Raw genomic sequence first — 26,747 nt, 5'->3', positions numbered from 1 at the left:
TTGAAATATTTATACATTTTTTTCTTCTGAAATCAGAGAAATGTTTTGTACTGTTGCACATTACTACTCCAAAAGATTTGTGCCTTGAATTGCATTCAAAGCTAAAAGGTTGCCTTTGTCAACGTTTCTGGTCTGTAATTGACGTAATGTATGTTCTTAAGTGTAGCTGCGGTCTAATAAAGAGTGAGCCTCAAAAGAAAAAATTTTAAATGTGGCTATCATTCTATGATTGAAAATATCTATTTTTAAGTTATTTCTTTTCCTTTGAAGTTGTTATCCATAAATGTACATATTTTAGGATAATTAACATTACAATGTAGATATGGGGTTTTTTCCTCCTTTTTTCTTAACATTTTAGTGTTAAAACTCTTACTATGTTGTAAGCCTATCCTATTTTTGATAGCTATGATTGCTGCTAAAAATTTTCATGATTTTGAATTATTCTTATAAGTAATGAGGAAGAGGGGTTGGTTCCAATGTATTTACAAAAGTTTCTTGAACTAATATTTTTCCACTTATTTAAAGAGTTTGTTTTTCTCCTTTTCTTAAAGCAAAGAGAAATCAACCTTTGGAAAATTGAGTATTAACAAACCCACATCTGAAAGAAAAGCCTCTGTATTTGGTAAAAGGTAATGATTTTTTTTATTAATTCTAATGGAAGGGATTCTTATAGCCATGCATTGAGCTAGATGCTGTCAAAGTACAAAAAATTAGATGGCATGGTCCCTTTCAAGAGAAAGTTATAATCTAGTTTTCCTCTGTTTTAAATGGTTAAAATGGTTGTATTTGCTTTAGGTTATGCTGAGATATAGCAGCACATTTAGACCACTATTTCATTGTTACAAGTGAATACTTGATTGAAAATTCTACACATAGCTTTCACATACTATGGAATCATAGCATTTTAAAATTAGGAACCATCATCTAGTCCAACATCTCAGCCAAAGACTTTTTTTTACTAAAATATTAAGGACTCCAAAGAGCTTTTATCTTGTGGGCTGTATCTGTTGATATTAACTATATTAGAAAATAAAACTGAGAAAAAAAAATTAGTACGTATTAATTCAGTTTAAAATAACAATAACCCAGGACTGTGCTTGTGATCCAGTGATAAAGAATCCGCCTTCCAATGCAGGGGACACGGGTTCTATCCCTGGTCGGGGAACTAATATCCCACATACGGCGGGGCATCTAAGCCCACGCACCACAACCACTGAGCTCGCACACCTCCACTAGAGAAGAGAAAACCCGCATGCCACAACTAGAGAGAAGCCTGCATGCTGCAATGAAGAGTCCGCACGTCGCAACAAAAGATGCCACATGCTTCAACAAAGATCCTGCGTGCTGCAACTAAGACCCGAAGCAGCCAAATAAATAAATTAATTAAATAAGTAAATATTAAAAAAATAAAGTAAAATAAAATAACAGTAACCCATTACATGTTAATATAAATAACATGCTTTAATTTTTTAAAAATAAAACTATTTCAGTAAGAAGAGTGACATTTATATTTTTGCAAATCTCTTTAATGTCTGGCTTAATAAAAGATAGCTGAATTCTCATATCTGCTTCGGAATTCAGTCTGTTATAATATCTGACATCATGTAGCCAACCTCTGGAAAACTGCACTGTACACTCAACGAAAGAATAAGAATGAAAGGTGTGAAAAAAATTAATTTTATTGGGAAAATAGTTTTGACTTCTCGATCCCCTAGGGCACACTTTGAGAACCACTGTCTAGAGTAGATCAGTAGTTGCCTAGGCTGGAGGTAGGGTAAGGATTGACTGGTAAGGGGGATAAGATTTGAGATGATGGAAATGTTTAATATCTTGATCGTGGTAGAGATTACACAGGTGTAAATATTGTCAAACCTCATCAAATTGTATGCTTTAAACAGGTGCATGTTATTCTAAGCAATTATACCTCAATAAAGTTAATTTTTTAAAGAAATTTCCAACTCCAAAATAAAGAAACTGTTCATCTCACCAAAAACAAAATATAACTTTGTTTTAAAACAAATGTTTATTTAATTATATTTTGAAAATATTTAGAGATGACATATTTGTTACCTTATGAAAAGTCTTTGTCATGAACCCAAGTTAAACTGTTTCTGGTGTTTATTCTAGTTGATAAAAAATCTTAAGGCATTTTTGTAATGTAACTTTCATCTCAGAGCTGAATGTCAGAGATACTGATGCTAATGATTATAAATTCTAACTTTTGCTGAGCATTTTTGTAAGCCAGAAAAGTGCTATTTTATATCTCTTTTAATCAATCCTCAGAACTGCCCTATGTGTAGATACTGTTATTGTCTTCATTTTAGACATTAGGAAATTAAAGCACAGAGGTTAAATAGTTTACCCAAGGTCATACAACTAGTAACAGAGACAGAATTTTTAACCAGACTCTGCTTCTAGACCCTATTCTCTTAAACTATAAGTTGAATGATACAGTATTTTGATTGGTTGGGAAATTCTTTTATAATTTGAAAAGCTATCTATTAGTACAGTTTTGTGTAGAATAAGAGCTGAGTCTATACATGTATTCTTTCCTAGTAAAAAAAAAATTAAAGATCAAGTAATAGCAGTATGTAGAAAAGTGGATCTCAAATAGCAAATTCTCAGGGGAAGAATTAGCTAATTAGCTAGTTAATCAGAGCAGTGGCATCAGAGAGCCCAAGGTAAAGAACTTTTAGATCCTGGTCAGGAGAGAACTTGAAAGCAGCAAGCAAACATGCAGGGAGAAATTGTTTTGATGAACAGAGTTCAGACATTACAGCAGTGTTCATTGTAACTCAGTTTTGTGGCATCTGTCCAAAAAGGAAAAGTATTGTCCCAAGGATATTTAATAAACTACAATGGTTAGGTAAATTGGGCCACAAAGAGAAGCAAAAGAAACCATTATAAAGATTTAAACAAATGATGTTTTATTTTGAGAGGAGGGGCTTAAGATGGAGCATATATGCTATAGCTATTAATGACTAAAAAGTAGCAACATATATTTATGGTAAATAACAATCAGATACATAATATCGCACGGCACAATAACGTTTATGAAAGAAAGCACAATCTTTCAACATCTCAAATTTTCCTGCAATAAATAATGGTAAATAAAGGGGTTGGAAATGAAGGAGCAATCATGGAGGGGCAAGTAGGTTGTTGAAAGAATCTGGGTTATTGAATAGACCTGGAGAACAGTTGGTGCAGAAGACCTAGTGGACTCAAAATGCACAGTTTTAGAGGATGATGTATGTGTTAGTAATGCAGAGCACCAAAGTGTACTTTTCTTCCCACCTCATTTTATACTTTAATCTTCATTATTTGCTCTTTTTTTCTCTGCTTTGAGTAAGAGAAATCTTAGTTAAATAAAAACCAAAGAATTGAACTTTAATGTTTGGTGCTGATGTTAAAATATAAAATTGCCTTGAAATAATTTAGGCTTGACCACAGAAGGAAATAATTTTGACTGACTTTTTAAAAATATGTTTACAGAACTAGTGGACATGGATCCCGGAATAGTCAATTTGGTATATTTTCCACTTCTGAAAAAATCAAGGACCCAAGACCACTTAATGACAAAACATTCATTCAGCAATGTATTCGACAGCTCTGTGAGGTATTTTATAATCTTAACCATTCGAAATTGTGAGTGTTTTCTTAAGTATTCTTCAATAATTTTCCTATTGTAAAATGTTTGATGTTTCATAAAAATTATTATAGTTTCTTTCAGAAAACGGTTATGCATATAGCGTATCCATGAAATCTCTACAAGCTCCTTCTGTTAAAGACTTCCTAAAGATCTTCACTTTTCTTTATGGCTTCCTGTGCCCTTCGTATGAACTTCCTGACACAAAGTTTGAAGAAGAGGTTCCAAGAATCTTTAAAGATCTTGGGTTTGTATGTTATATTTCTCGTTAGCCTAGAGAGATTGTTGGAACACAGAAAAGAATGAAACTCAATAAGTGTGTAAAGATTTTGAGTTAGAGAAATAATATATTTTAAGATGGTCACTATGGGGCACATATGCAAGATAAATTGAAAAGGCAAAAAAAACAACTTTTTGGAGATTATTACTGAACTACAGATGATAGATCATAAAGCCCTCAACTACTGATGTGACGAGGAATAGATAGAATAGGCTAGCTACTGCAGATTTTATAGAAACAGAAAAGATAGGATTGAAGGCCTGGTGAAAATGGAGTAAGAAAGTCCAGAAAAGCCTATGTAGAATAAACACAGGGGGAGAAGTGGATTTGAGGAGGAGAAATACATACATGTGGTTTATTTGGGGTACATTGGATTTGAGGGAACAATCTTTCAGGAGAGAAGTCCAGCATGTTGGTTGTAAATCAAGTTCTGCTTAGGGAATATATGTACAAAGTAATCTGCAGAGAATTAAAACAAAATACACAAAACCATTTGAGGGTAAGAAGACGAAGGAGAGAATCTCAACAAGTATCTTCTAAACAAGTCGAGACTGATGGTATATATGGGGAATTTTTTTTAATGTAACTTCTTGCTTAATTTAGCCATTATTTTTACAAAATTAACATACTGGCTTATGTTTTCTGATTTTTCATAGGTATCCTTTTGCATTATCGAAAAGCTCCATGTATACAGTGGGGGCCCCTCATACATGGCCTCACATTGTGGCAGCCTTGGTTTGGCTAATAGACTGCATCAAGGTATTTGATTTCTCATTTTAATGATATATATAGGAAAGATTTTTTTTTACCTCAGGGTATTTCTATTTCTCTCCCAGTCTTGCTTTTACCAATTATCTCAAAATCTGCATCAGTTTTCAGTTTTCAAAGCACTTTTTGTTTTAAGTTCTTCAAAATGTTAATATATGATTCCAGAAGTGAGGAAAGGAAATATCACAATGGCAAGGAGATCATTTGTTTTCATGAGGTTTTACAGCTCAAAAACAAACAAACAAACAGAAAAAAAAAAAAACACAGCAAAATAAGTCAGTAGGAATTTCCCCCATAACATGAATTTGGTTTTCTTCCCCTTTTTATTTAAAGTCCATATTCATTGCAAAAGTTCTGGAAAATACAGAAACGCGTACACAGAAATTGGTATACTCATAATCCCACAACTCAGAGGCAACAACTTAAAACATTTCTTAGGATATAGTTTTAAAGGTGCATTTTTGCTATGCAAATTATGTGTATATTTTCAACTTTTGATACATATTGACAAATTTCCCTCCAGAAAAATTGCACCAGTTAAAAGGTCCTCAACAATGTCTGAGAATACCCATTTTCCCACATGATAGGCATTATTGTTTTAAAATTTTTACCCATTTGGGAGGTGGAAATGTAGTTTGTTTTAATATATTATTAAAGTGATTATGTTTTTGAATGATTTATCATTATCATTGCTATTTCTTATAACTTGCTTATATGTGCTTTTTTGGCCTATTTTATATTTCTTTCTAGTATTACTATAAGCCTTTATATATTGAACTCCTTACATATTAAGCTTATCGATGTTTTTAATAATTGACAACATGACAAGCAAAAGATAATATTTTTGTATTTGCAATTTTTGTTTTTAAACTTGAATATTCACACATTATAACTGCATATTCATGTCTTTTGACTTTTTTATCTTATTTGCAAGATCGCCATTTTGTATGTCAAAGAGTTGAATTGGGTAAATAAGCTCTTATGTATATGGTGCAAATGTTTTTCCCTCATTATCCTTTTGATTTATGTGCTGTATTTTAATTGGTTGCAAATGTAAATATGTACATTGTTACCTAGTCTAATGCAGTCTCTTCCTTCTACAGCTTCTGAGTTTCCTGTCCTACTTAGTGCTGGAATCCTTAGAACTAATACTGTCCCCTGACATTCTCTTGGCCGTCAGCAAGCCCATAACTAAATGTAGGCAGGCACTGGGGATGGCTTTTGACCCAGGAGATATACTGGTACATTCAGCACCACCAATTTTCAAGAGAGAAGTAGAAATCCACTACCATAGTCCATTAACAGAACTTAAGTTTTATTGAACTTTATGTATAACTTTTATGCGTTCAGTTTGCCTCTCCTCAGTGATACACGTGGACGTTGGGTAACCACCTCTCTGCTCTTCCCTCCAAATACCACTATTGTCATTAGAACACCTTACCCTTGTTTGCCTAAGCAGCTTAGGTCATTGTTATGTTTTAGGGAGATAGCATTTCCACAGTGATACAGGAGCTTCTGTATGGAGTACCTGCTTTGGCTTCTATCGGGGAGGGACCTCTTGAGATGCCTCCAAGTCCATTACATAGACTTGGAGGCATAGATTGAAATCCTCTCCTTCCTATCTTAATTTGCTTGAGGTAGTGCAACTGAACACTATAACAATGTAAGAATCAATGAGAGAGCATTCATAGGCTTCTTATGCTTTCTTTCCCACTTAACAGAATCCTAGGTAATTAGCCCGACTTAGGATGGTCTCCTTTACTCCCATGTTTTTTAAAAAGTGCTTTTGCTTTTTTCCATAGTATTTTTATGCCTTCTTTGTATTGTGTTTAAATCTTAAACCATCTGCAATTTATTTTAACATTAAAGAAAAGGCAATTTTATTTTTTAAATGACTCATTCATATATCTCAATACCTTTTATTGGATAACCCATCTTTTCCCCTTGGTTTTTTTTTTTTCTTTAATTTTGTTGAGATATAATTGACATACAGAACTGTAAATTTAAGGTGTACAGTGTAATGACTTGACTTACATTGCCAAATGATTACCACAGTAACTTTAGTTAAAATCCGTATCTCATATAGATGCCAAAAAGAAAAAGGAAGAAAAATGTTTTTTTCCCACATGATGAGATCTTTTATGATCTACTCTCTTAGCAGCTTTCAAATATACCAAAGAGTAGTGTTTGGTGTATACACATGTTGTATATTACATTCCCAGGACTTATTTATCTTATAGCTATAAGTTTGTACCTTTTGACCTCTATACAGTTCTCCTACTCCCTAACCCCCTGCCTCTGGTAACCACAAATATGATCCCTTTTTGTTGGCTTGTTTTTTCAAAATTCCACCTGTTAGTGAGATCATGTAATATTTGTCTTTCTCTGTCTGACTTATTTCATTTAGAGTACTGCCCTCAAGGTCCATCCATGTTGTCACAAATGGCAGGATTTCCTTCTTTTTATGGCTGAATAGTATTCCATTGTGTGTACATATGTGTATGTGTGTATATATATACACATATACCACATTTTCTTTATCCATTTATCTGTCAGTAGATGCTTAGGCTGTTTCCATGTTGTAAATAATGCTGCAGTGAACATATATGTACAGGAATCTCTTCAGCATAGTGATTTTGTTTCCTTCAGATACATACCTAGAGTGGAATTGTTGCACCGTGTGGTAGTTCTAGTTTTAATTTCTTTAGGAACCTCCATGGAAACCAGTGTTTTCTGTGGTGGTCGTACAAATGTACAACAGTGCACAAGGGGTCCCTTTTCTCCACATTCTTACCAGCATTTATTTTTTGTCTTTTCCATGTAAGCCATACTCAAAGGCATGAGGTTTTCACTGTGGTTTTGATTTGCATTTCCCTAATAATTCGTGATGTTGAGTACATGTTGTCCATTTGAATATCTTAGTAAAAATGTATACTCAGGTCCTTTGCCCATTTTTTTAATTTCATTATTTTTCAGCTATTGTTGTATTACTTCTTTATGGATATTGCATACTGACACCTTATCAGATAAATGCTTTGCAAATATTTTTTCCCATTCCGTAGGTTACCCTTTCATGTTGTTGATCATTTTTTTGCTCTGCAGAAGCCTTTTAGTTTGATATAGTCCCGTGTGTTTATTTTTGCTTTTGTTGCCTTTGCTTTTGGTCTCAAATCCCAAAAAATCATTGCCAAGACCACTGTCAGGGAGCTTACTGCCTATGTTTTCTTCTAGGACTTTGTTTTGTTTTGTTTTTAATGTCTTGATTGGAATATAATTGCTTTACAATGGTGTGTTAGTTTCTGCTGTATAACAAAGTGAATTAGCTATATGTATACATATATCCCCATATCCCCTCCCTCTTGCATCTCCCTCCACCTTCCCTATCCCACCCCTCTAGGTGGTATCAGAGCACCAACCTGATCTTCCTGTGCTATGCAGCTGCTTCCCACTAGCTATCTACTTTACATTTGGTAATGTATATATGTCATGCTACTCTCTCACTTCGTCTCAGCGTACCCTTCCCCCCTCCCCGTGTCCTCAAGTCCATTCCCTACATCTGCATCTTCATTACTGTCCTGCCCCTAGGTTCATCAGAACCTTTTTTTTTTTTTTAGATTCCATATATATGTGTTAGCATACGGTATTTTTCTCTTTCTGACTTACGTCACTCTGTATGACAGACTCTAAGTCCTTCCACCTCACTACAAATAGTTCAATTTCATTTCTTTTTATGGCTGAGTAACATTTCATTGTATATATGTGCCACATCTTCTTTAAACATTCATCTGTTGATGGACACTTAGGTTGCTTTCATGTCCTGGCTATTGCAAATACTGCTGCAATGAACATTGTGGTACAAGTCTGTTTTTAAATTATCGTTTTCTCAGGGTATATGCCCAGTAGTGGGATTGCTGGGTCATACGGCAGTTCTATTTTTAGTTTTTTAAGGAACCTCCATACTGTTCTCCATAGTGGCTGTATCAATTTATGTTCCCACCAACAGTGCAAGAGGGTTTTCTCCACACCCTCTCGAGCATTTATTGTTTGTAGATTATTCATGATGGCCATTCTGGCCGGTGTGAGGTGATACCTCATTGTAGTTTTGATTTACATTTCTCTCATGATTAGTGATATTCAGCATCCTTTCATGTGTTTGTTGGCAATCTGTATATCTTCTTTGGAGAAATGTCTGTTTACCTCTTCTGCCCATTTTTCGATTGGGTTGTTTGTTTTTCGATATTGAGCTGCATGAGCTGCTTGTATATTTTGGAGAATGATACTTTGTCAGTTGCTTCGTTTGCAAATATTTTCTCCCATTATGAGGGTTGTCTTTTCATCTTGTATATGGTTTCCTTTGCTGTGCAAAAGCTTTTAAGTTTCATTAGGTCCCATTTGTTTATATTTATTTCCATTTCTCTAGGAGGTGGGTCAAAAAGGATCTTGCTATGATTTATGTCATAGAGTGTCCTGCCTATGTTTTCCTCTAAGAGTTTTATAGTGTCTGGCTTTACATTTAGGTCTTTAATCCATTTTGAGTTTATTTTATTTATTTATTTTTTTGCGGTACGCGGGCCTCTTACCGCCATGGCCTCTCCCGTTGCGGAGCACAGGCTCCGGACGCGCAGGCTCAGTGGCCATGGCTCACGGGCCCAGCCGCTCCGCAGCATGTGGGATCCTCCCGGACTGGGGCACGAACCCGTGTCCCCTGCATCGGCAAGCGGACTCTCAACCACTGCGCCACCAGGGAAGCCCTTGAGTTTATTTTTGTGTATAATGTTAGGAAGTGTTCTAAATTCATTCTTTTACATGTAGCTGTCCAGTTTTCCCAGCACCACTTATTGAAGAGGCTGTCTTTTCTCCATTGTATATTCTTGCCTCCTTTATCAAAGACAAGGTGACCCTCTGTGCATGGGTTTATGTCTAGGCTTTCTATCCTATTCCATTGACCTATATTTCTGTTTTTGTACCAGTACCATACTGTCTTCACTACTGTAGCTTTGTAGTATAGTCTGAAGTCAGGGAGCCTGATGCCTCCAGCTCCGTTTTTCTTTCTCAAGATTGCTTTGGCTATTCGAGGTCTTTCATGTTTCCATACAAATTGTGAAATTTTTTGTTCTAGTTCTGTAAAAAATGCCATTGGTAGTTTGATAGGGATTGCGTTGAATCTGTAGATTGCTTTGGGTAGTATAGACTTACACAATGTTGATTTTACCAATCCAAGTACATGCTATATCTCTCCATCTGTTTGTATCATCTTTAATTTCTTTCATCAGTGTCCTATAGTTTTCTACATACAGATCTTTTGTCTCCTTAGGTAGGTTTATTCCTAGGTTTCAATGGTAAATCGGAGTGTTTCCTTAATTTCTCTTTCAGATTTTTCATCATTAGTGTATAGGAATGCAAGAGATTTCTGTGCATTAATTTTGTATCCTACTACTTTACCAAATTCATTGATTAGCTCTAGTAGTTTTCTGTCAGCATCTTTAAGATTCTCTATGTATAGTATCAAGTCATCTGTAAACAGTGACATTTTTACTTCTTCTTTTCCAATTTGGATTCCTTTTGTTTCTTTTTCTTCTCTGATTGCCATGACGAAAACTTCCCAAACTGTGTTGAATAATAGTGTTGAGAGTGGGCAACCTTGTATTGTTCCTGATCTTAGAGGAAGTGGTTTCAGTTTTTCACCACTGAGAACCATGTTGGCTGTGGGTTTCTCATATATGGCCTTTATTATGTTGAGGTAGGTTTCCTCTCTGCCTACTTTCTGGAGGGTTTTTATCTTAAATCGGTGTTGAATTTTGTCTAAAGCATTTTCTGCATCTATTCAGGTGATCATATGGTTTTTATCCTTCAATTTGTTGATATGGTTTAACACATTGACTCATTTGCATATATTGAAGAGTATTCGCATGCCTGGGATAAACCACACTTGATCATGTTGTATGATCCTTTTAATGTGCTGTTGGATTCTGTTTGCTAGTATTTTGTTGAGGATTTTTGCATCTATGTTCATCAGTGATATTGGCCTGTAGTTTTCTTTCTTTGTGACATCCTTGTCTGGTTTTGGTATCAAGGTGATGGTGGCCTCATAGGAGTTTGGGAGTGTTCCTCTCTCTGCTATATTTTGGAAGAGTTTGAGAAGGATAGGTGTTAGCTCTCCTCTAAATGTTTGACAGAATTCACCTGTGAAGCCATCTGGTCCTGGGCTTTTTGCTTCTTGGAAGATTTCTAATGACAGTTTCAATTTCAGTGCTTGTGATTGGTCTGTTGATATTTTCTATTTTTTCCTGATTCAGTCTCGGAAGGTTGTGCTTTTCTAAGAATTTGTCCATTTCTTGCAGGTTGTCCATTTTATTGGTATACAGTTGCTTGTAGTAATCTCTCACGATCCTTTGTATTTCTGCAGTGTCAGTTGTTACTTCTCCTTTTTCATTTCTGATTCTGTTGATTTGAGTCTTCTCCCTTTTTTTCTTGATGACTCTGGCTAATGATTTATCAATTTTCTTTATCTTCTAAAAGAACCAGCTTTTAGTTTTATTGATCTTTGCTATTGTTTCATTCATTTCTTTTTCATTTATTTCTGATCTGATCTTTATTATTTCTTTACTTCTGCTAACTTTGGGGTTTTTTTGTACTTCTTTCTCTAATTGCTTTAGGTGTAAGTTTAGGTTGTTTATTTCAGATGTTTCTTGTTCCTTGAGGTAGGATTGTATTGCTATAAACTTCCCTCTTAGATCTGCTTTTGTTGCATCCCATAAGTTTGGGGTCGTCATGTTTTCATTGTCATTTGTTTCTAGGTATTTTTTGATTTCCTCTTTGATTTCTTCAGTGATCTCTTGGTTATTTAGTAGGGTATTGTTTAGCCTCCATGTGTTTTTATTTTTTACAGTTTTTTTCCTATAATTGATATCTAGTCTCATAGTATTGTGTTCGGAAAAGATACTTGATACGATTTCATTTTTCTTTTAATTTACCAAAGCTTGATTTGTGACCCAAGATATGATCTATTCTGGAGAATGTTCCATGAGTACTTGAGAAGAAAGTGTATTCTGTTGTTTTTGGATAGAATGTCCTATAAATATCTATTAAGTCCATCTTGTCTAATCTGTCATTTAAAGCTTGTGTTTCTTTATTTATTTTCATTTTGGATGATCTGTCCATTGGTGAAAGTGGGGTGTTAAAATCCCCTACTATGATTGTGTTACTGTCGATTTCCCCTTTTATGGTTGTTAGCATTTGCCTTATGTATTGAGGTGCTCCTATGTTGGGTACATAAGTATTTACAATTTTTATATCTTCTTGGATTGATCCCTTTATCATTATGCAGTGTCCTTCCTTGTCTCTTGTAACAGTCTTTATTTTAAGGTCTATTTTATCTGATATGAGAATTGCTACTCCAGCTTTCTTTTGATTTCCATTTGCATAGAATATCTTTTTGCATCCCCTCACTTTCAGTCTGTAAGTGTCCCCAGGTCTGAAGTGGGTCTCTTGTAGACAGCATATATACAGCCAGTCTGTGTATTCTGATTGGAGCATTTAATCCATTTACATTTAAGGTAATTATTGATATGTATGTTTCTATTAACATTTTCTTTATTGTTTTGGGTTTGTTTTTGTAGGTATTTTTTTTCTCTTGTGTTTCCTGCCTATAAAAGTTCCTTTAGCATTTGTTGTAAAGCTGGTTTGGTGGTGCTGAATTCTATTAACTTTTGCTTGTCTGTAAACGTTTTAATTTCTCCATTCAAATCTGAATGAGGGGCTTCCCTGGTAGCGCAGTGGTTAAGAATCTGCCTGCCAATGCAAGGGGCATGGGTTCAAGCCCTGGTCTGGGAAGATCCCACATGCCATGGAGCAACTAAGCCCGTGCGCCACAACTGAGCCTGAGCTCTAGAGCCTTCATGCCACAGCTACTGAAGCCCATGTGCCTAGAGCCCGTGCTCCGCAACAAGAGAAACCACCACAATGAGAAGCCCGCACACAGCAAAGAAGACCCAACGCAGACATTAATTAATTTAAATAAATAAAAAGGGGGCTTCCCTGGTGGCGCAGTGGTTGAGAGTCTGCCTGCTGATGCAGGGGACACAGGTTCGTGCCCCAGTCCGGGAGGATCCCACATGCCGCGGAGTGGCTGGGCCCGTGAGCCATGGCCACTGGGCCTGTGCGTCCAGCGCCTGTGCTCCACAACGGGAGAGGCCACAACAGTGAGAGGCCCACGTACCACAAAAAAAATAATAATAATAAAAAATAAAAATAAAAAGGGAAATCTCTTCTATAAAAAAAATTAAAAATCTGAATGAGATTCTTGTTGGGTTTAGTAATCTTGGTTGTAGGTTTTTCCTTTTCATTGCTTTAAATGTGTCCTGCCACTCCCTTCTGGCTTGCAGAGTTTCTGCTGAAAGATCAGCTGTTAACTTTATGGGGATTCCCTCGTATGTTATTTGTTGCTTTTCCCTTGCTGCTTTTAATATTTTTTTCTTTGTATTTAATTTTTGATACTTTGGTTAGTATGTGTCTTGGCTTGTTTCTCCTTAGATTTATACTGTATGGAACTCTCTGTGCTTCCTGGACTTGATTGACTATTTCCCTTCCCGTATTAGGGAAGTTTTCAACTATAATGTCTTCAGATATTTTCACAGTCCCTGTCTTTTTTCTCTTTTTCTTCTGGGACCCCTATAATTCGAATGTTGGTGCATTTAATGTTGTCCCGGAGGTCTGTGAGACTGTCCTCAATTCTTTTCATTCTTTTTTCTTTATTCTGCTCTGCGGTAGTTATTTCCACTATTTTATCTTCCAGGTCGCTTATCCATTCTTCTGCCTTAGTTATTCTGCTTTTGATTCCTTCTAGAGAATTTTTAATTTTATTTATTGTGTTGTTCATCATTGTTTGTTTGCTCTTTAGTTCTTCTAGGCCTTTGTTAAACGTTTCTTGTATTTTCTCCATTCTATCTCCAGGAGTTTGGATATCTTTACTATCATTACTCTGAATTCTTTTTCAGGTAGGCTGCCTATTTCCTCTTCATTTGTTTAGTCTGATGGATTTTTACCTTGCTCCTTCACATGCTGTGTATTTCTCTGTTTTCTTATTGTGCTTAACTTACCGTATTTGGGGTCTCCTTTTCGCAGGCTGCAGGTTTGTAATTCCCGTTGTTTTTGGTGTCTGCCTCCAGTGGGTAACGTTGGTTCAGTGAGTTGTGTAGGCTTCCTGGTGGAGGGGCCTGGTGCCTCTGTTCTGGTGAATGAGGCTGGACATTGTCTTTCTGGAGGGCAGGACCGCGTCCGGTGGTGTGCTTTGGGGTGTCTGTGACCTTATTATGATTTTAGGCAGCCTCTCTTCTAATGGGTGGGGTTGTATTCCTGTCTTGCTAGTTATTTCTCATGGGGTGCCCAGCTTGCTGCTGGGTGGAGCTGGGTTTTAGCATTGAGACGGATATCTCTGGGAGAGCTATCGCCGATTGATATTACTTGGGGCCAGGAGGTCTCTGGTGGTCCAGTGTCCTGAACTCGGCTTTTCCACCTCAGGGGTTCAGACCTGACACCAGGCTGGAGCACCAAGACCCTCTCAGCCACACGACCGTGTACGTAGGGATTTTCTTGCCTTTTGGGAAGTATGAGGTCTTCTGCCAGCATTCAGTAGGTGTTCTGTAGGACTTGTTCCACATGTAGATGTATTTTTTTCTTCTTATATATTTATTTATTTTATTTATTTTTATTTTTGTCTGTGTAGGGTCTTCGTTGCTGTGCGGGCTTTCTCTAGTTTCAGCGAGCAAGGACTACTCTTTGTTGTGGTGTGCAGGCTTCTCATCACAGTGCCTTCTCTTGTTGCAGAGCATGGGCTCTAGGTGCATGGGCTTCAGTAGTTGTGGCTCATGGGCTCAGTAGTTGTGGCCTGTGGGCTCTAGAGCGCAGGCTCAGTGGTTGTTGTGCACGGGCTTCATTGCTCTGCGGCATGTGGCATCTTCCCAGACCAGGGCTTGAACCCGTGTCCCCTACATTGGCAGGCAGATTCGTAACCACTGCGCCACCAGGGAAGCCCTGTAGATGTATTTCTGATGTATTTGTGGGGAGGAAGGTAATCTCTACATCAACCATCTTGAAGGTCCTCCTGCAATAGGAGACTTCACTGAAGATGCCAACCTCCGCAAGAACTAGAGGTGCAGAAGCATTTTTTTTAATTTATTTTTTTATACAGCAGGTTCTTATTAGTCATCCATTTTATACACATCAGTGTGTACGTGTCAATCCCAATCTCCCAGTTCATCACACCACCACCCCCACCTGCTGCCGCTTTCCCCCCTTGGTGTCCATACGTTTGTCCTCTACATCTTTGTCTCAGTTTTGCCCCTGCAAACCGGTTCATCTGTACCATTTTGCTAGGTTCCACATATATGCGTTAATATACAGTATTTGTTTTTCTCTTTCTGACTTCACTCTGTGTTACAGTCTCTAGATTCTTCCACGTCTCTACAAATGACCCAATTTTGTTCCTTTTTATGGCTGATTAATATTCTGTTGTATATATGTACCACATCTTCTTTATCCATTCGTCTGTCGATGGGCATTTAGGTTGCTTCCATGACCTGGCTATTGTAAATAGGGCTGCAGTGAACATTGGGGTGTGTGTGTCTTTTTAAATTATGGTTTTTTCTGGGTATATGCCCAGGAGTAGGATTGCTGGGTCATATGGTAATGCTATTTTTAGTTGTTTTTTGTGGGGTTTTTTTGCGTTATGCGGGCCTCTCACTGTTGTGGCCTCTCCCGTTGCGGAGCACAGGCTCCGGACGCGCAGGCTTAGCAGCCATGGCTCATGGGCCCAGCCGCTCTGCGACATCTGGGATCTTCCCGGACCGGGGCACGAACCCATGTCCCCTGCATCGGCAGGCGGACTCTCAACCACTGTGCCACCAGGGAAGCCCTGTCTTGTACTTTTCAGTGTAGAGATCTTTCACCTCTTTGGTTAAACTTATTCCTTTATTGCTTTGATGCTATTGTAAATGGTATCATTTTCCTTTTTTCTTTTTTCAGATAATTTGTCATTAGTATATAGCAACACTACTGATTTTTGTATTTTAATTTTGTATCCTGCAAATTTACTGAATTTGTTGATTAGATCTAACAGGTTTTATTTGTTTGTTTGCTTTTGAGGGGGCTTTAGGATTTTCTGTATATAAAACCATGTCATCTGCAAATAGAGATAATTCTACTTATTCTTTTTCAATTCTGATGCCTTTTATTTTTCTTGCCTGATTGCTCTGGCTAGGATTTCCAGTACTATGTTGGATAAAAGTGGCAATAGTGGGGCTTTCCTGGTGGCACAGTGGTTGGGAGTCCGCCTGCCAATGCAGGGGACACGGGTTCGTGCCCCAGTCTGGGAAGATCCCACATGCCACGGAGCGGCTGGGCCTGTGAGCCAAGGCCGCTGAGCCTGCGTGTCTGGGGCCTGAGCTCCGCGGCGGGAGAGGCCACAACAGTGAGAGGCCCGCGTACAGCAAAAAAAAAAGTGGCAACAGTGGGCATCCTTAACTTTTTCCTGATCTTAGAGTAACAGCTTTCAGTTCTTTACCATTGAGTATAATGTTAGCTGTGGGCTTGTCATATATGGGCTTTATTATGTAGAGGTACATTTCCTGTATACACACTTTGAGAGTTTTTATTATGAAGTGCCGTTGAATTTTGTCAAATACTTTTTTTCTATTGAGTTGTTGTATGATTTTGGTTTTTTTATTCTATTAATGTGATGTATCACACTTATGGATTTGCATGCATTGAGCCATCCTTGCATCCCGTGATAAATCCCACTTAATCATGTTGAATGACCTTTTCAAAGTGCTACTGAATTTGGTTTGCTAATATTTTATTGAAAATGTTTGCCTCTATATTCTCATCAGGGATATTGACCTGTAGTTGTCTGCTCTTATTGAATTGCCTAATTATTACTGTTCTTGATTGATTTCTGTTGGTACCACTGTTTTCAAACAAAAATTTTTCTGTTTTATCATTTAATTGTGATGTTTCCAGGTAGAAGATAATGTTTTTCATGTTGAAGCTTATCTGCCTCTTTCTAATTTTTATCAAGAATAATCATTGAACCTTATCATATGCTTTTACAGGATCTATTGAGATGATTGTTTTTCTCAACCTGTTGGTATGACATGATAGGATATTGGTTCCCTAATAGTCTCTGTTTGTTCATTGTTGGTTATTCCTTTGCTATACTCCTGAATTCAGTTTGTTAATGTTTTGTAAGTAAAGTTTTATTTCTTCTCTCTCATTATGCCTCTTAGCACAGAGCTTATAAGCACATCCTTATTACGGTGTTTGAGTGATAGGAGTTTTGCCAAAGTTGCCCCGTCTCCCCTCTACCAAGGAACATGAATAGGAGGGTGCATATGCTCCACCAGCTCTGTGATTAACCTTTTGGTTAATAACCAAAGTGGGCTAGGGCGTTACTCATCTCAAATCCCTCTGAGTCCTTTTCTTTTCTTATAATATAATACCCTTTTATAATATGAAGGAGTAGTATTTTATTGGTAAATGCCACCTCTGGGTAAAAAATGATTACTCAAGTCCATATTTCTGGTTATCTCTATACAATTTCAGGTTGAAACATTTTCAACCAAATCTTCTCAGTACAGAAGAACTTCTAGTTATTGTAGTAAGAGTCTTTCCTATAGTTCCTGGGGATCTGTTTGTCCCTTGTAAGGCTCTCCTTGAACCTTGCAGAGTAGCAAGAGTTTTCACAAGGACCTTTGACAAGGCAACAGAAACTCTGTCTTTATCTACCCTGATGATAAGATATGAGATTCTATTCTTCATCTTGGGCTCTGCCTTACTTGTCTTTAAGACTTAATTAAATCTGATTGTCACTTGAGGCCTTGTCAAGGGAAGAAGAGGTAAAGGATGAGTTGATAGAGCTTACCTTCATCCACCCTAGATATACAAAAGGTCTAATGAGCGCCTTTGGAATAGGAAAGGAGCAGATAGGACAAGCTACTCTAGACTAAGGACAGTATCCCCACTCAGCAATCCTATCTATATATGAATACTAGGGTAAGAAAATGTAAAGAAATATTTTCAACAGAAACCACATTCTTCTTTTACACTCGTAATGCATAGTCCATTTTTGTAGAGCTTAGTCTTCATTATATTAGATATACATTGATATCTTTACATTTTATAGCAATTTCATTTAAATTTTCTAATTTTCTTTTATTTTTAAAAGGTTATATTTCTAAAACAAGTTATAAAAACATGTGTTCCAAAATGGAATTTATGTGCCTTAAAAACCTTTAGGCATTTTCCTTTTAGCTTGTTAATTATAACATCTGAATGTTTGCTATAATTTATTATCTGTTATCACTTTCAAGGTTAAATATTTGTATTTCTGAAGATTTTATATTGTAAAATTCAATCTAAAGTGCATGCTTATACAGTCTGAAGGAGACAGTAGATAACATTTGAGCACCAAAATTGAGTTTATATAAAAGAGAAATAATTACTTTTGGCTTACTTTTTGTGGCAGTTCTGTTTTGGATTCTCAGAATTGCATTAAAACGTGTGTAGGGGGCTTCCCTGGTGGCGCAGTGGTTGAGAGTCTGCCTGCCAACACAGGGGACACGGGTTTGAGCCCTGATCCAGGAAGATCCCACATGCCACAGAGCAACTGAGCCTGTGCGCCACAGCTACTGAGCCTGTGCTCTAGAGCCCACGAGCCACAGCTAGAGCCCACGAGCCACAGCTACTGAGCCCACGTGCCACAACTACTGAAGCCCACGTGCCTAGAGCCCGTGCTCCGCAACAAGAGAAGCCACTGCCATGAGAAACCTGTGCACCTCAACGAAGAGTAGCCCCTGCTCACCACAACTAGAGAAAGCCCGTGCGCAGCAGCAAAGACCCAACACAGCCAAAAATAAATAAATAAAATAAAAATTTTTTTTAAATGTGTGTATATGTTCTCAGTAAGTGTATAAAAAAGATCAGCATATTTTTCACTATAGAATAGAACTAAACATGGAGCCCATCCTTTTTTAATCCTAAGGGGTTTAGTTACTAAAATATCAAAAGGATTATATTCTAAGGTTTAAAAGAATAACTTCTCACGAGACTTTGTCAGGCAGTAATGTGAATGCTCCTAAAAATGACACTGAAAACAAATTTGACAAAACATGAAAGCTATGTGTTTTCCTCAGAAACTTAATCAACTTAATATTTTGCTTGTGTACTAAATAGTTACATAATGCCATGAAAGAAAGCTCACCTTTATTTGATGACGGACAGCCTTGGGGAGAAGAAACTGAAGATGGAATTATGCATAATAAGGTACCTTACATTACTGTAAACATTATAGTTATCTTAATATTAACTAAATGTGTTATTATTGAAAGTGATATGTTCTTTTGTAGAACTTGGCTTTTTGCTTCCTGAAAAATCTGCTAAAACTGATTTGGGGAAATATTAGTCAATGGAATTACTCTTGAAATCACATTGTAGTTTCCTAAAAGTAACTAGGAATGGAAATTTGTAAATTTTAAGTAACTTAAAAAAGCAATGCAATTAGAATTATGTCATAATGTTATTGTTATATGTACAGATGTAATATTTCTCTTTCTCCCCTGTCTTTTATAATGAAGGTATCAATACTGGCATCATTATTGTAATATAGTATTTTGTCAACACAAAGCCTGAAAGACTGGGTCTTTAAATAGATGGCATGTGGGTTTTTTGTTTGTTTTGGCTTTTTAGTTAGGCATCTTGCACTTAAGAGTTGCCACTTCCAAAAGTGATTGAGATAAAAGTAAATAGATGGTCTAAATTGGTTCCCAAACCATCCTGTATTGGAGCCTTAACTATGTAACTAACCCTACCCTATTTCCTAAAATACATAAATTTATATATCCAAAGGGAGCAAACACCAACTCCAAGGAATAAATTTATAGTATTGAGATTAAACATTAATGTCCCCAGCATATATAGTTCCTATAGCATATATAGGTCCTACTATGTAGGACCCTAAAGATAAAAAAAAAAAAAAATTCTCTGTTCTTCACTCTTTGGAGCATTTGTCATAAAAAGAAAGTGGAAATAACCTCAGCTTCATCTTTTATTACTACCTGGGAAATAGTTCAAATAGAAAGATGTATCAACTGACTGGCATGGTAGTGTTGCTTTTTTTTTTTCAAACAAAGAATATCATACCCCATTACTACTTCATCAGTGATCCTTGCTGGAGAAGCAGCTAGCAAGCCTTTGATCCTCTTGAGAGAATTCTCTTCCCATGTTGCAATATGTGTACTAGACTAGATTTATTGGTGCCTCAGTTCTCACCCAAATAAAATTATAATACCTACTAAATGACTAAATATTAAATTTATTGATATTCATCCTAAATGTTAAAACAGTAAAAGTTATTCTTGCTATTCTAGCTGTTATTTCAGATGACAATATATAGAGAAGCACTTGGGAAATTATAAAGTGCTATTTTTAATTTTAAAGTAAAAATTAATTTTAAATTTAATTAAAAAGAGTTACCAAAGTATCCAACTTCATCAGATTCTGAGCCTCAGCTTTGTAGATCTAGAAATTCAATTTTTTTTTAACCTGCAAAATCACAATTGACCAAACTTTTAAGGAAACGTTCACTCTTACCAAATTCACATCTGAAAAAGAATAAAAATGTATTAATTTACCACCACTGACACATCTTTCCAGTTACAAAAATACTCATACCCCCTATTCAGGGCACCCCTTCAGTATCAACCAAGTAGTAAGAAGATTGTTTAGTAAGCAGAGAATCAGCACAAAGGGAATTGGTTTATCTTGAGGGATGTGTACTTCATCTGGCTGTGGAAAATTCTGATCAGCCATCCTTGCCTCCTAACAAAGTACACATCTTCAGTAAGCAAAACACCTCAGAATTGCAAAATAGAGTATTATTTTCTCTTGGATAAATATTAAGAGTACTAATAGTCTACTGTTTAGATCTCTACTAACCATGCCATGTTTTAGCATGAAGTTACAATGTAAATTATAGCCTTTATTATGTTCTGGTTTTCACAACTAGATCTTGTCAGTTTAATTAGACTTAAATGATCAGCAATTCATTTAAATTTTTAATTAGTTAGATTATCCCTAAAGATGCTCAAGTTTACATTTTATGTTGAATTATATTTATTAATAAGCTTCCTTGTCTAACCTTCTCAAAATTCTGAAGATATGGGTTTTTTTTAACCATTTACTAAGTATCACTTTTATCCAAATTGAAGTATTCTTTTCATCCCTATTATTCACTATAGAAGTAGCAGACTAAGTAAATCTGTGCAGCATAATTAATGATATCCCCTAGGTTTGTATCTCATTTACAGGAGTTCATGTAACCACTTAGTGTTCCTGACTTTTATTTTTTTAATTCAAATTTAAACTTCTACTTAGAAAAATGAAATAAACTAAATAGAGAATCATGGCTTTGTTTTTAAATCTGCTTATCCCAATCAGTTGTTTTTGGACTACACCATAAAATGCTATGAGAGTTTCATGACTGGTGCCGACAGCTTTGAAGAGATGAATGCAGAGTTGCAGTCCAAGCTGAGTAAGTGTTCTCATTCCTAGAGTGCTTGCTTTGGGTCATTTAACTCCACTCAAGGAGTTGTAGCCCATCTTACTATGCCTAATGTAAATGCGTTTAGATGCCTCCTGATTTTTATCATAACTGTTTCTTTGGTGGAGAGGAGTAAAGGTTAAGCAGAAAGAATACTGGTGTTGGAGTCAGACCTGAGGCATGACCCCTTACTGGCTGTGTGACGTTAACAAACTACTTAACCTTTCTAACAAAGTTTTGCAGGATTAGATGGCCATGTTTATAAAATGTCAAATGTGCTACCCGGAGCACACAATATAATCAGCAAATGTTATTCCTCTTGGGGGATGATATCCCTGTGATATCCTTGCCTTATTATTTTAGAAATTAAAGTACTGGTTAGTCAAAAGATCTATGGTCTCTTTCAAAATTTATGTCACATAGTTAATGGGCTATGATATTTCCAAAGAAAGAAATTATTTTTCCACTTAGCTAATCTAGTGACATTCGGTATTTACTGGCTAACTTTAAAATATTTCGGAGTATTATTTTACATTGTTGTTCCTTTTTTGTAATAGTCTTGTATATAAAATGCCAGAGTGGTAGGTAAAATAGATAAGTTTAAGACGTGTAAAGCGATCCTCCAAAGACTATGGAATCAATCAAAATAGGAGATCACCCTGCCACTATTAGCATAAAAAGTGAAAGCATTCTCTTCTGTTTCCATGGGATATACTTTCCTGAAGAATAAGCGGAACAGGGACTTCCCTGGTGGCGCAGTGGTTAAGTCTCTGTACTCCAGTGCAGGGGGCCCGGGTTTGATCCCTGGTCAGGGAACTAGATCCCACATGCATGCTGCAACTAAGAGTTCACATGCCACAACTAAGGAGCCCACGAGCCACAACTAAGACCCAACGCAACCATATAAGTAAATAAATATTTAAAAAAAAAAGAAGCGGGACAATTTCAGCTTGTCCATATGAGAAGGGGAGCAAAGAAAATGATGTTGTCTTTTTTTTTAAGAGGAAAATTCATAGTGATCTAACACTGAAAGCATCTTTGCTTTGATATTGTGTTATAATTAATTAAGCATATGAATTATATTCATTTATTCAAACAATATTTATTATATACATACTGTATACCAGTCACCATGTAGGCACCGAGGATACAGTAATGAATAAGAGGTAAAAATCTCTGCCCTTGTGAGCTTACCTTCTATTAGAGACAATAATCAAATGAACAACTGTAAGTCAAATGGTGATAAGTGCTCCGGAGGAAAATGAAGTAGGATAGGGAGGTAGAGAGTGTGGTGGACCAAAGGGAAGGGTTGCAGTTTTACAGACGGTAGGATGTCCTTCAGTGGGATGTTTTGAGTAGAGACTAGAGGAAGTGAGGGAGAGAGCAATGGTAAAAACCTGGGGGAGAACTTTTTAGGCAGATTTGAGACCTTATGAAGTTTCTGGGTTTTTTCTCCAGAGGATTTATTTAATGTAGATGCTTCCAAGCTGGAATCATTAGCAGCAAAAAACAGAGCATTGAATGAACAGATTGCAAGATTGGAACAAGAAAGAGAAAAAGAACCGGTTAGTAAACATGCTTATCTTCAACAGGCTTATACACTTACTTATACTCTTGGGTCTCCTTGGACAACACCAGCTGTTTCTTTATCTATTTTTTTAAAAAATACATTAAAAAAACAAGCTTCTTAAAAGTTAATTTTTTTTACATAGGACAGAACTCCTAAGAAAACATGTTTGGTATCCCTAGAGCTTTGTTTTCCCTTGTGACCTGTCAGTCTTGGACTAATAGTGTTCAGAATATGATGAAAGAGTCTTACCTATTTACATAAGACCAAAAAGATCTTTAGAACAAGGTCCGCATGTTATATACCTCTAGGGAGCACTACTTACAAGAGGCCCTGAGTTTTGTAGTTAGTGGAAAGAGAATGGTAATAAATGTGTTTATATAATATATTGTATCCAGAGGTCTTTCTAAAAGCTAAATGATAATATACAGATATCTAATTTTATTTTGTGTTTTATATTGCGGAAGCCCCTAGACTGTTCTGTAAAATAACAGATTTTAAATGTTTGTTCTTTTTCATTCTGGCCCTGGACTTTTTCTGTCCCAAACTGACTTCTGAAAAGTACGTACATCTTCTTAATTGGGTAATAACAGTAAGCTACCGTTTTAGTTTTTTTGACTCCCTCTAAAAGTGAAAAGGAAACTAATTTACCTTTCTCTAAGATGAATTTAAATAATATTGCTTTAACTTTCAAGTAAAGTATGGCATCATTATTGACAAGAATAACTAATCGCACTTTCTCTTCTTTTAGAATCGCCTAGAGTCATTGAGAAAACTGAAAGCTTCCTTACAAGCAGATGTTCAAAAATATCAGGCATACATGAGCAATTTGGAGTCTCATTCAGCCATTCTTGACCAGAAATTGAATGGCCTCGATGAAGAAATTTCTAGAGTAGGTAAGCACAACTAAATGCTGAAAAAGGTCATTCAGACTGGGATGGGGACCTGTGTGGGACTTATCACATGTAGAGACAGCTTTGTCATCTGTATCTTTTTTGCCTCTAATGGTAATGTATCAGGCAACCAAGTTTTTAGTGACTTATGTATTAGTTTTCTGAGACTGCTGTAATGAATTACCACAAACTTGGTGGCTTAAAACAATGGAAATTTATTCACTCACAGAAGGCTAGAGGTCGGAAATCCGGCAGGGCCACACTTCCTCCCAGGACTATGTGGGAGAATCCATTCCTTGCTTCTTCCAGCTTCTGGTATCTGATGACATTCCTGAGATTGTGGCCCTGTCACTCCAGTCTCTGCCTCCATCCTCACATTACCTTCTGTGTGTGTGGGTGTCTCTCTTCTGCCTATGTTAATTTCTCTCTGCCTTTATCTTTTAAGGACATTTGTGATGGCATTTAGGGCCCACCTCGATAATCCAGGGTAATCTCCTCATCTCAAAATACTTAATCATATCTGTGAAGACCCCTTTACTAAATATGGTAATGTTTACAAATTCCAGGGATTAGGACTTCCTATCTTTCGGTGGTCATTATTCAACCTACTACACCTTCTAACATGTTTTCAGACACCTGGCTTTTTAAAGCCAAGAGGAACCTTATCTAAGAACACAAGCTGCCTGAATATAAATATATCTTCTATTCCACCTTGTAATTAATAAGCCAGATTTTTAAATCTCTGCTGGTCTCAGTCTGCTATATTTGCCTTATCCTCTATCACCACCTCCTAAGCTACTCAGCAGCTTAAGTTGATTGAAAATAAGATGGAAAGATGCTAGTACTATAAAAGCCCAACTAAAAAAAGCTTGTTTATATCTGGTGTGCTCCTAACCTTGTTTTCATAAACACATATGGATCTTAATCATAAAACCCTGAAAATACTGTGACACATGAATTGATTGTTGCTTCTATGGTGCCAAAAGGAGATCGAGCCATTGGCTGGCAGTTTACAAAATAAATAAATAACTATATGGACCTACTATACTATTTTCCCAGACCTCAACCTGCTTCAGTTTTATTCTTTTAGTGTTTTACGGGCTGTATCTGTGTCATGTAGGAATTATGTAGATAGTCCTTAGGATATTTGATTTAGTTCTTAGTCTATGGAATATTGATCATCTGTCAAAAATCAAGGACAATAATTATCTGGAGTATTTGATAAATTGTTTTATTTTTTTCCAAATAAGTCTGATTACATATATTAGCTTTGCTGTAAACCAACTCTTTAAATAGTTTAAACTTGACCACTAATGTTTGTTCTCCATGACGACAAGGAGCCATAAACTAATTTTTTATTATAGCAATGTTTGTAATGTAATTAAATCAATACTTTATAATATTAATAATTTATCTTCCTTATTGGTATTTAATCTAGAGAATTTTTATCCTTCCCACTTCTCTTGTGAGACTTTTTTTCCAGTAGTGGCAAACTGGGTAGGAGAGAGAGAAATACTTCAGCAATCATTTGCCATTGCACAGTGATTTAGTTTGAGACAATAATTTGATAACTGTTAACCTAAAATATTTTATTCTGAATTTTTTTAACTTTCTTGATTATTTGAAGTCATTCATGGCCAAGAGTGTGAATGAGACATATGTAACTCTATAGATATTGTATATTGTGGATTTTTTGCGCCGATTCCTGTAATAAATGAAGTTTTACTTAAACCAACCATTAATTCATTTTGAGCTCAGGTGTGGAGCTTCCCAACTACAGTACTACAATACGAATGAGTTATAACAAAGCCGAGATTTTGATCCTCTCAGCCCTCAGGATGATTTCTGTGACCCCTTTGGTCATGAGCATCCTCATCCATTTATCCCAGTCTGCTTAAAAATACTGTCATATTTTTGATAAGCTATGAGTCATAAAATGTTGGCGTCACTGTTCGATAGAACACCAAATATTATAAATTTGATAACTTTTCTTCCCCTTTCATGATCATTTGCTGTTTGTATCTTCTCTTGGTACAATATCATCGTTCATGATTACAAATTTTAGTAAAGCAAGAACCTAACCATTATGGTTGCTTAATATCTTATGAAACCACTGAAAATATCAGTGAAATAAGAATAAACTGATGTATGTTTATATAAATATTTTTTGTTTGTGAAAAACTTGTAGCTTTTCTGACTTTTTGCAGAGAATCATGTAGGAGTATTAAAAGCATTTTAACTGAACAATAGCAGACTATCTGTTAAGTCTAACAATTCTTAATCATAATCATGTGTGGGGGTCAACTCTATTAAATAACGGCACACTTTATTTGTAGGAATTGAAGGAACTTAACAAATTTTTTCTTTTTCAATGCAGAACTAGAATGTGAAACAATGAAACAGGAGAATTCTCGACTACAGAATATTGTTGATAACCAGAAGTACTCAGTTGCAGACATTGAGAGAATAAATCATGAAAGAAATGAATTGCAGCAGACCATTAATAAATTAACCAAGGACCTGGAGGCTGAACAGCAGCAGTTGTGGAATGAGGAACTGAAATATGCCCGAGGCAAAGAGGCGGTATGTCATACCATTCCCAGAGTGGCACTTCATTCAGACTTACGTTTGTAAAAGTCTATCCCAGTTAAGAACAACTGAGTGGGTAGAATAAATTGGCTAAAGAGGTAAAATTTTTCAGCATTGACATTATACTAAAAACACACTCATCCCTTTATGTCAATTCAATAACAGCCCAATTTCTCTGTCATTTTTAAGGTAGCCTGTATTTTCCAATAGTGAAACAAGAAGTGAGCAAAAAAGTCTCTAAGGCCATGAAAATAATTTTCATAAATCCCAAGCCTTTTATTCCAGAAGTGGATATGAGTCACTTCTTCATTTACCTCCTCACTACTTAAACATTTATGTAACATCTGCTGTGTGCCACTTACCATGCTGGGCATAGAGGGGAGATAAAAAGACATAGAAGCTTAAGAAACTTC

The 26,747-nt window shown here is 36.3% G+C and overlaps 1 protein-coding gene across 1 annotated transcript in view; it reads left to right on the top strand.

Annotated features, from left to right (window-relative positions):
- NDC80 (NDC80 kinetochore complex component) overlaps positions 1-26,747 on the top strand; it is a 55,432-nt gene that overhangs the window by 2,656 nt on the left and 26,029 nt on the right. Inside the window, exons 3-11 of the mRNA XM_027088551.1 lie at positions 552-629; positions 3,493-3,616; positions 3,721-3,893; positions 4,583-4,685; positions 18,921-19,010; positions 21,183-21,276; positions 22,744-22,850; positions 23,604-23,748; positions 26,123-26,328. Of these exons, the coding sequence (XP_026944352.1) occupies positions 552-629; positions 3,493-3,616; positions 3,721-3,893; positions 4,583-4,685; positions 18,921-19,010; positions 21,183-21,276; positions 22,744-22,850; positions 23,604-23,748; positions 26,123-26,328 (1,120 nt within the window). The remainder of the gene's footprint in view (positions 1-551; positions 630-3,492; positions 3,617-3,720; positions 3,894-4,582; positions 4,686-18,920; positions 19,011-21,182; positions 21,277-22,743; positions 22,851-23,603; positions 23,749-26,122; positions 26,329-26,747) is intronic.

Source organism: Aethalodelphis obliquidens, unplaced genomic scaffold, assembly GCF_003676395.1.
Source record: "Aethalodelphis obliquidens isolate GAN/ISIS:26980383/991018 unplaced genomic scaffold, ASM367639v1 scaffold63, whole genome shotgun sequence".
Taxonomy (NCBI): Eukaryota; Metazoa; Chordata; class Mammalia; order Artiodactyla; family Delphinidae; genus Aethalodelphis; species Aethalodelphis obliquidens.
Note: the sequence above shows the minus strand (reverse complement) of the source record. Positions and strands in the feature narration are given on the sequence as shown.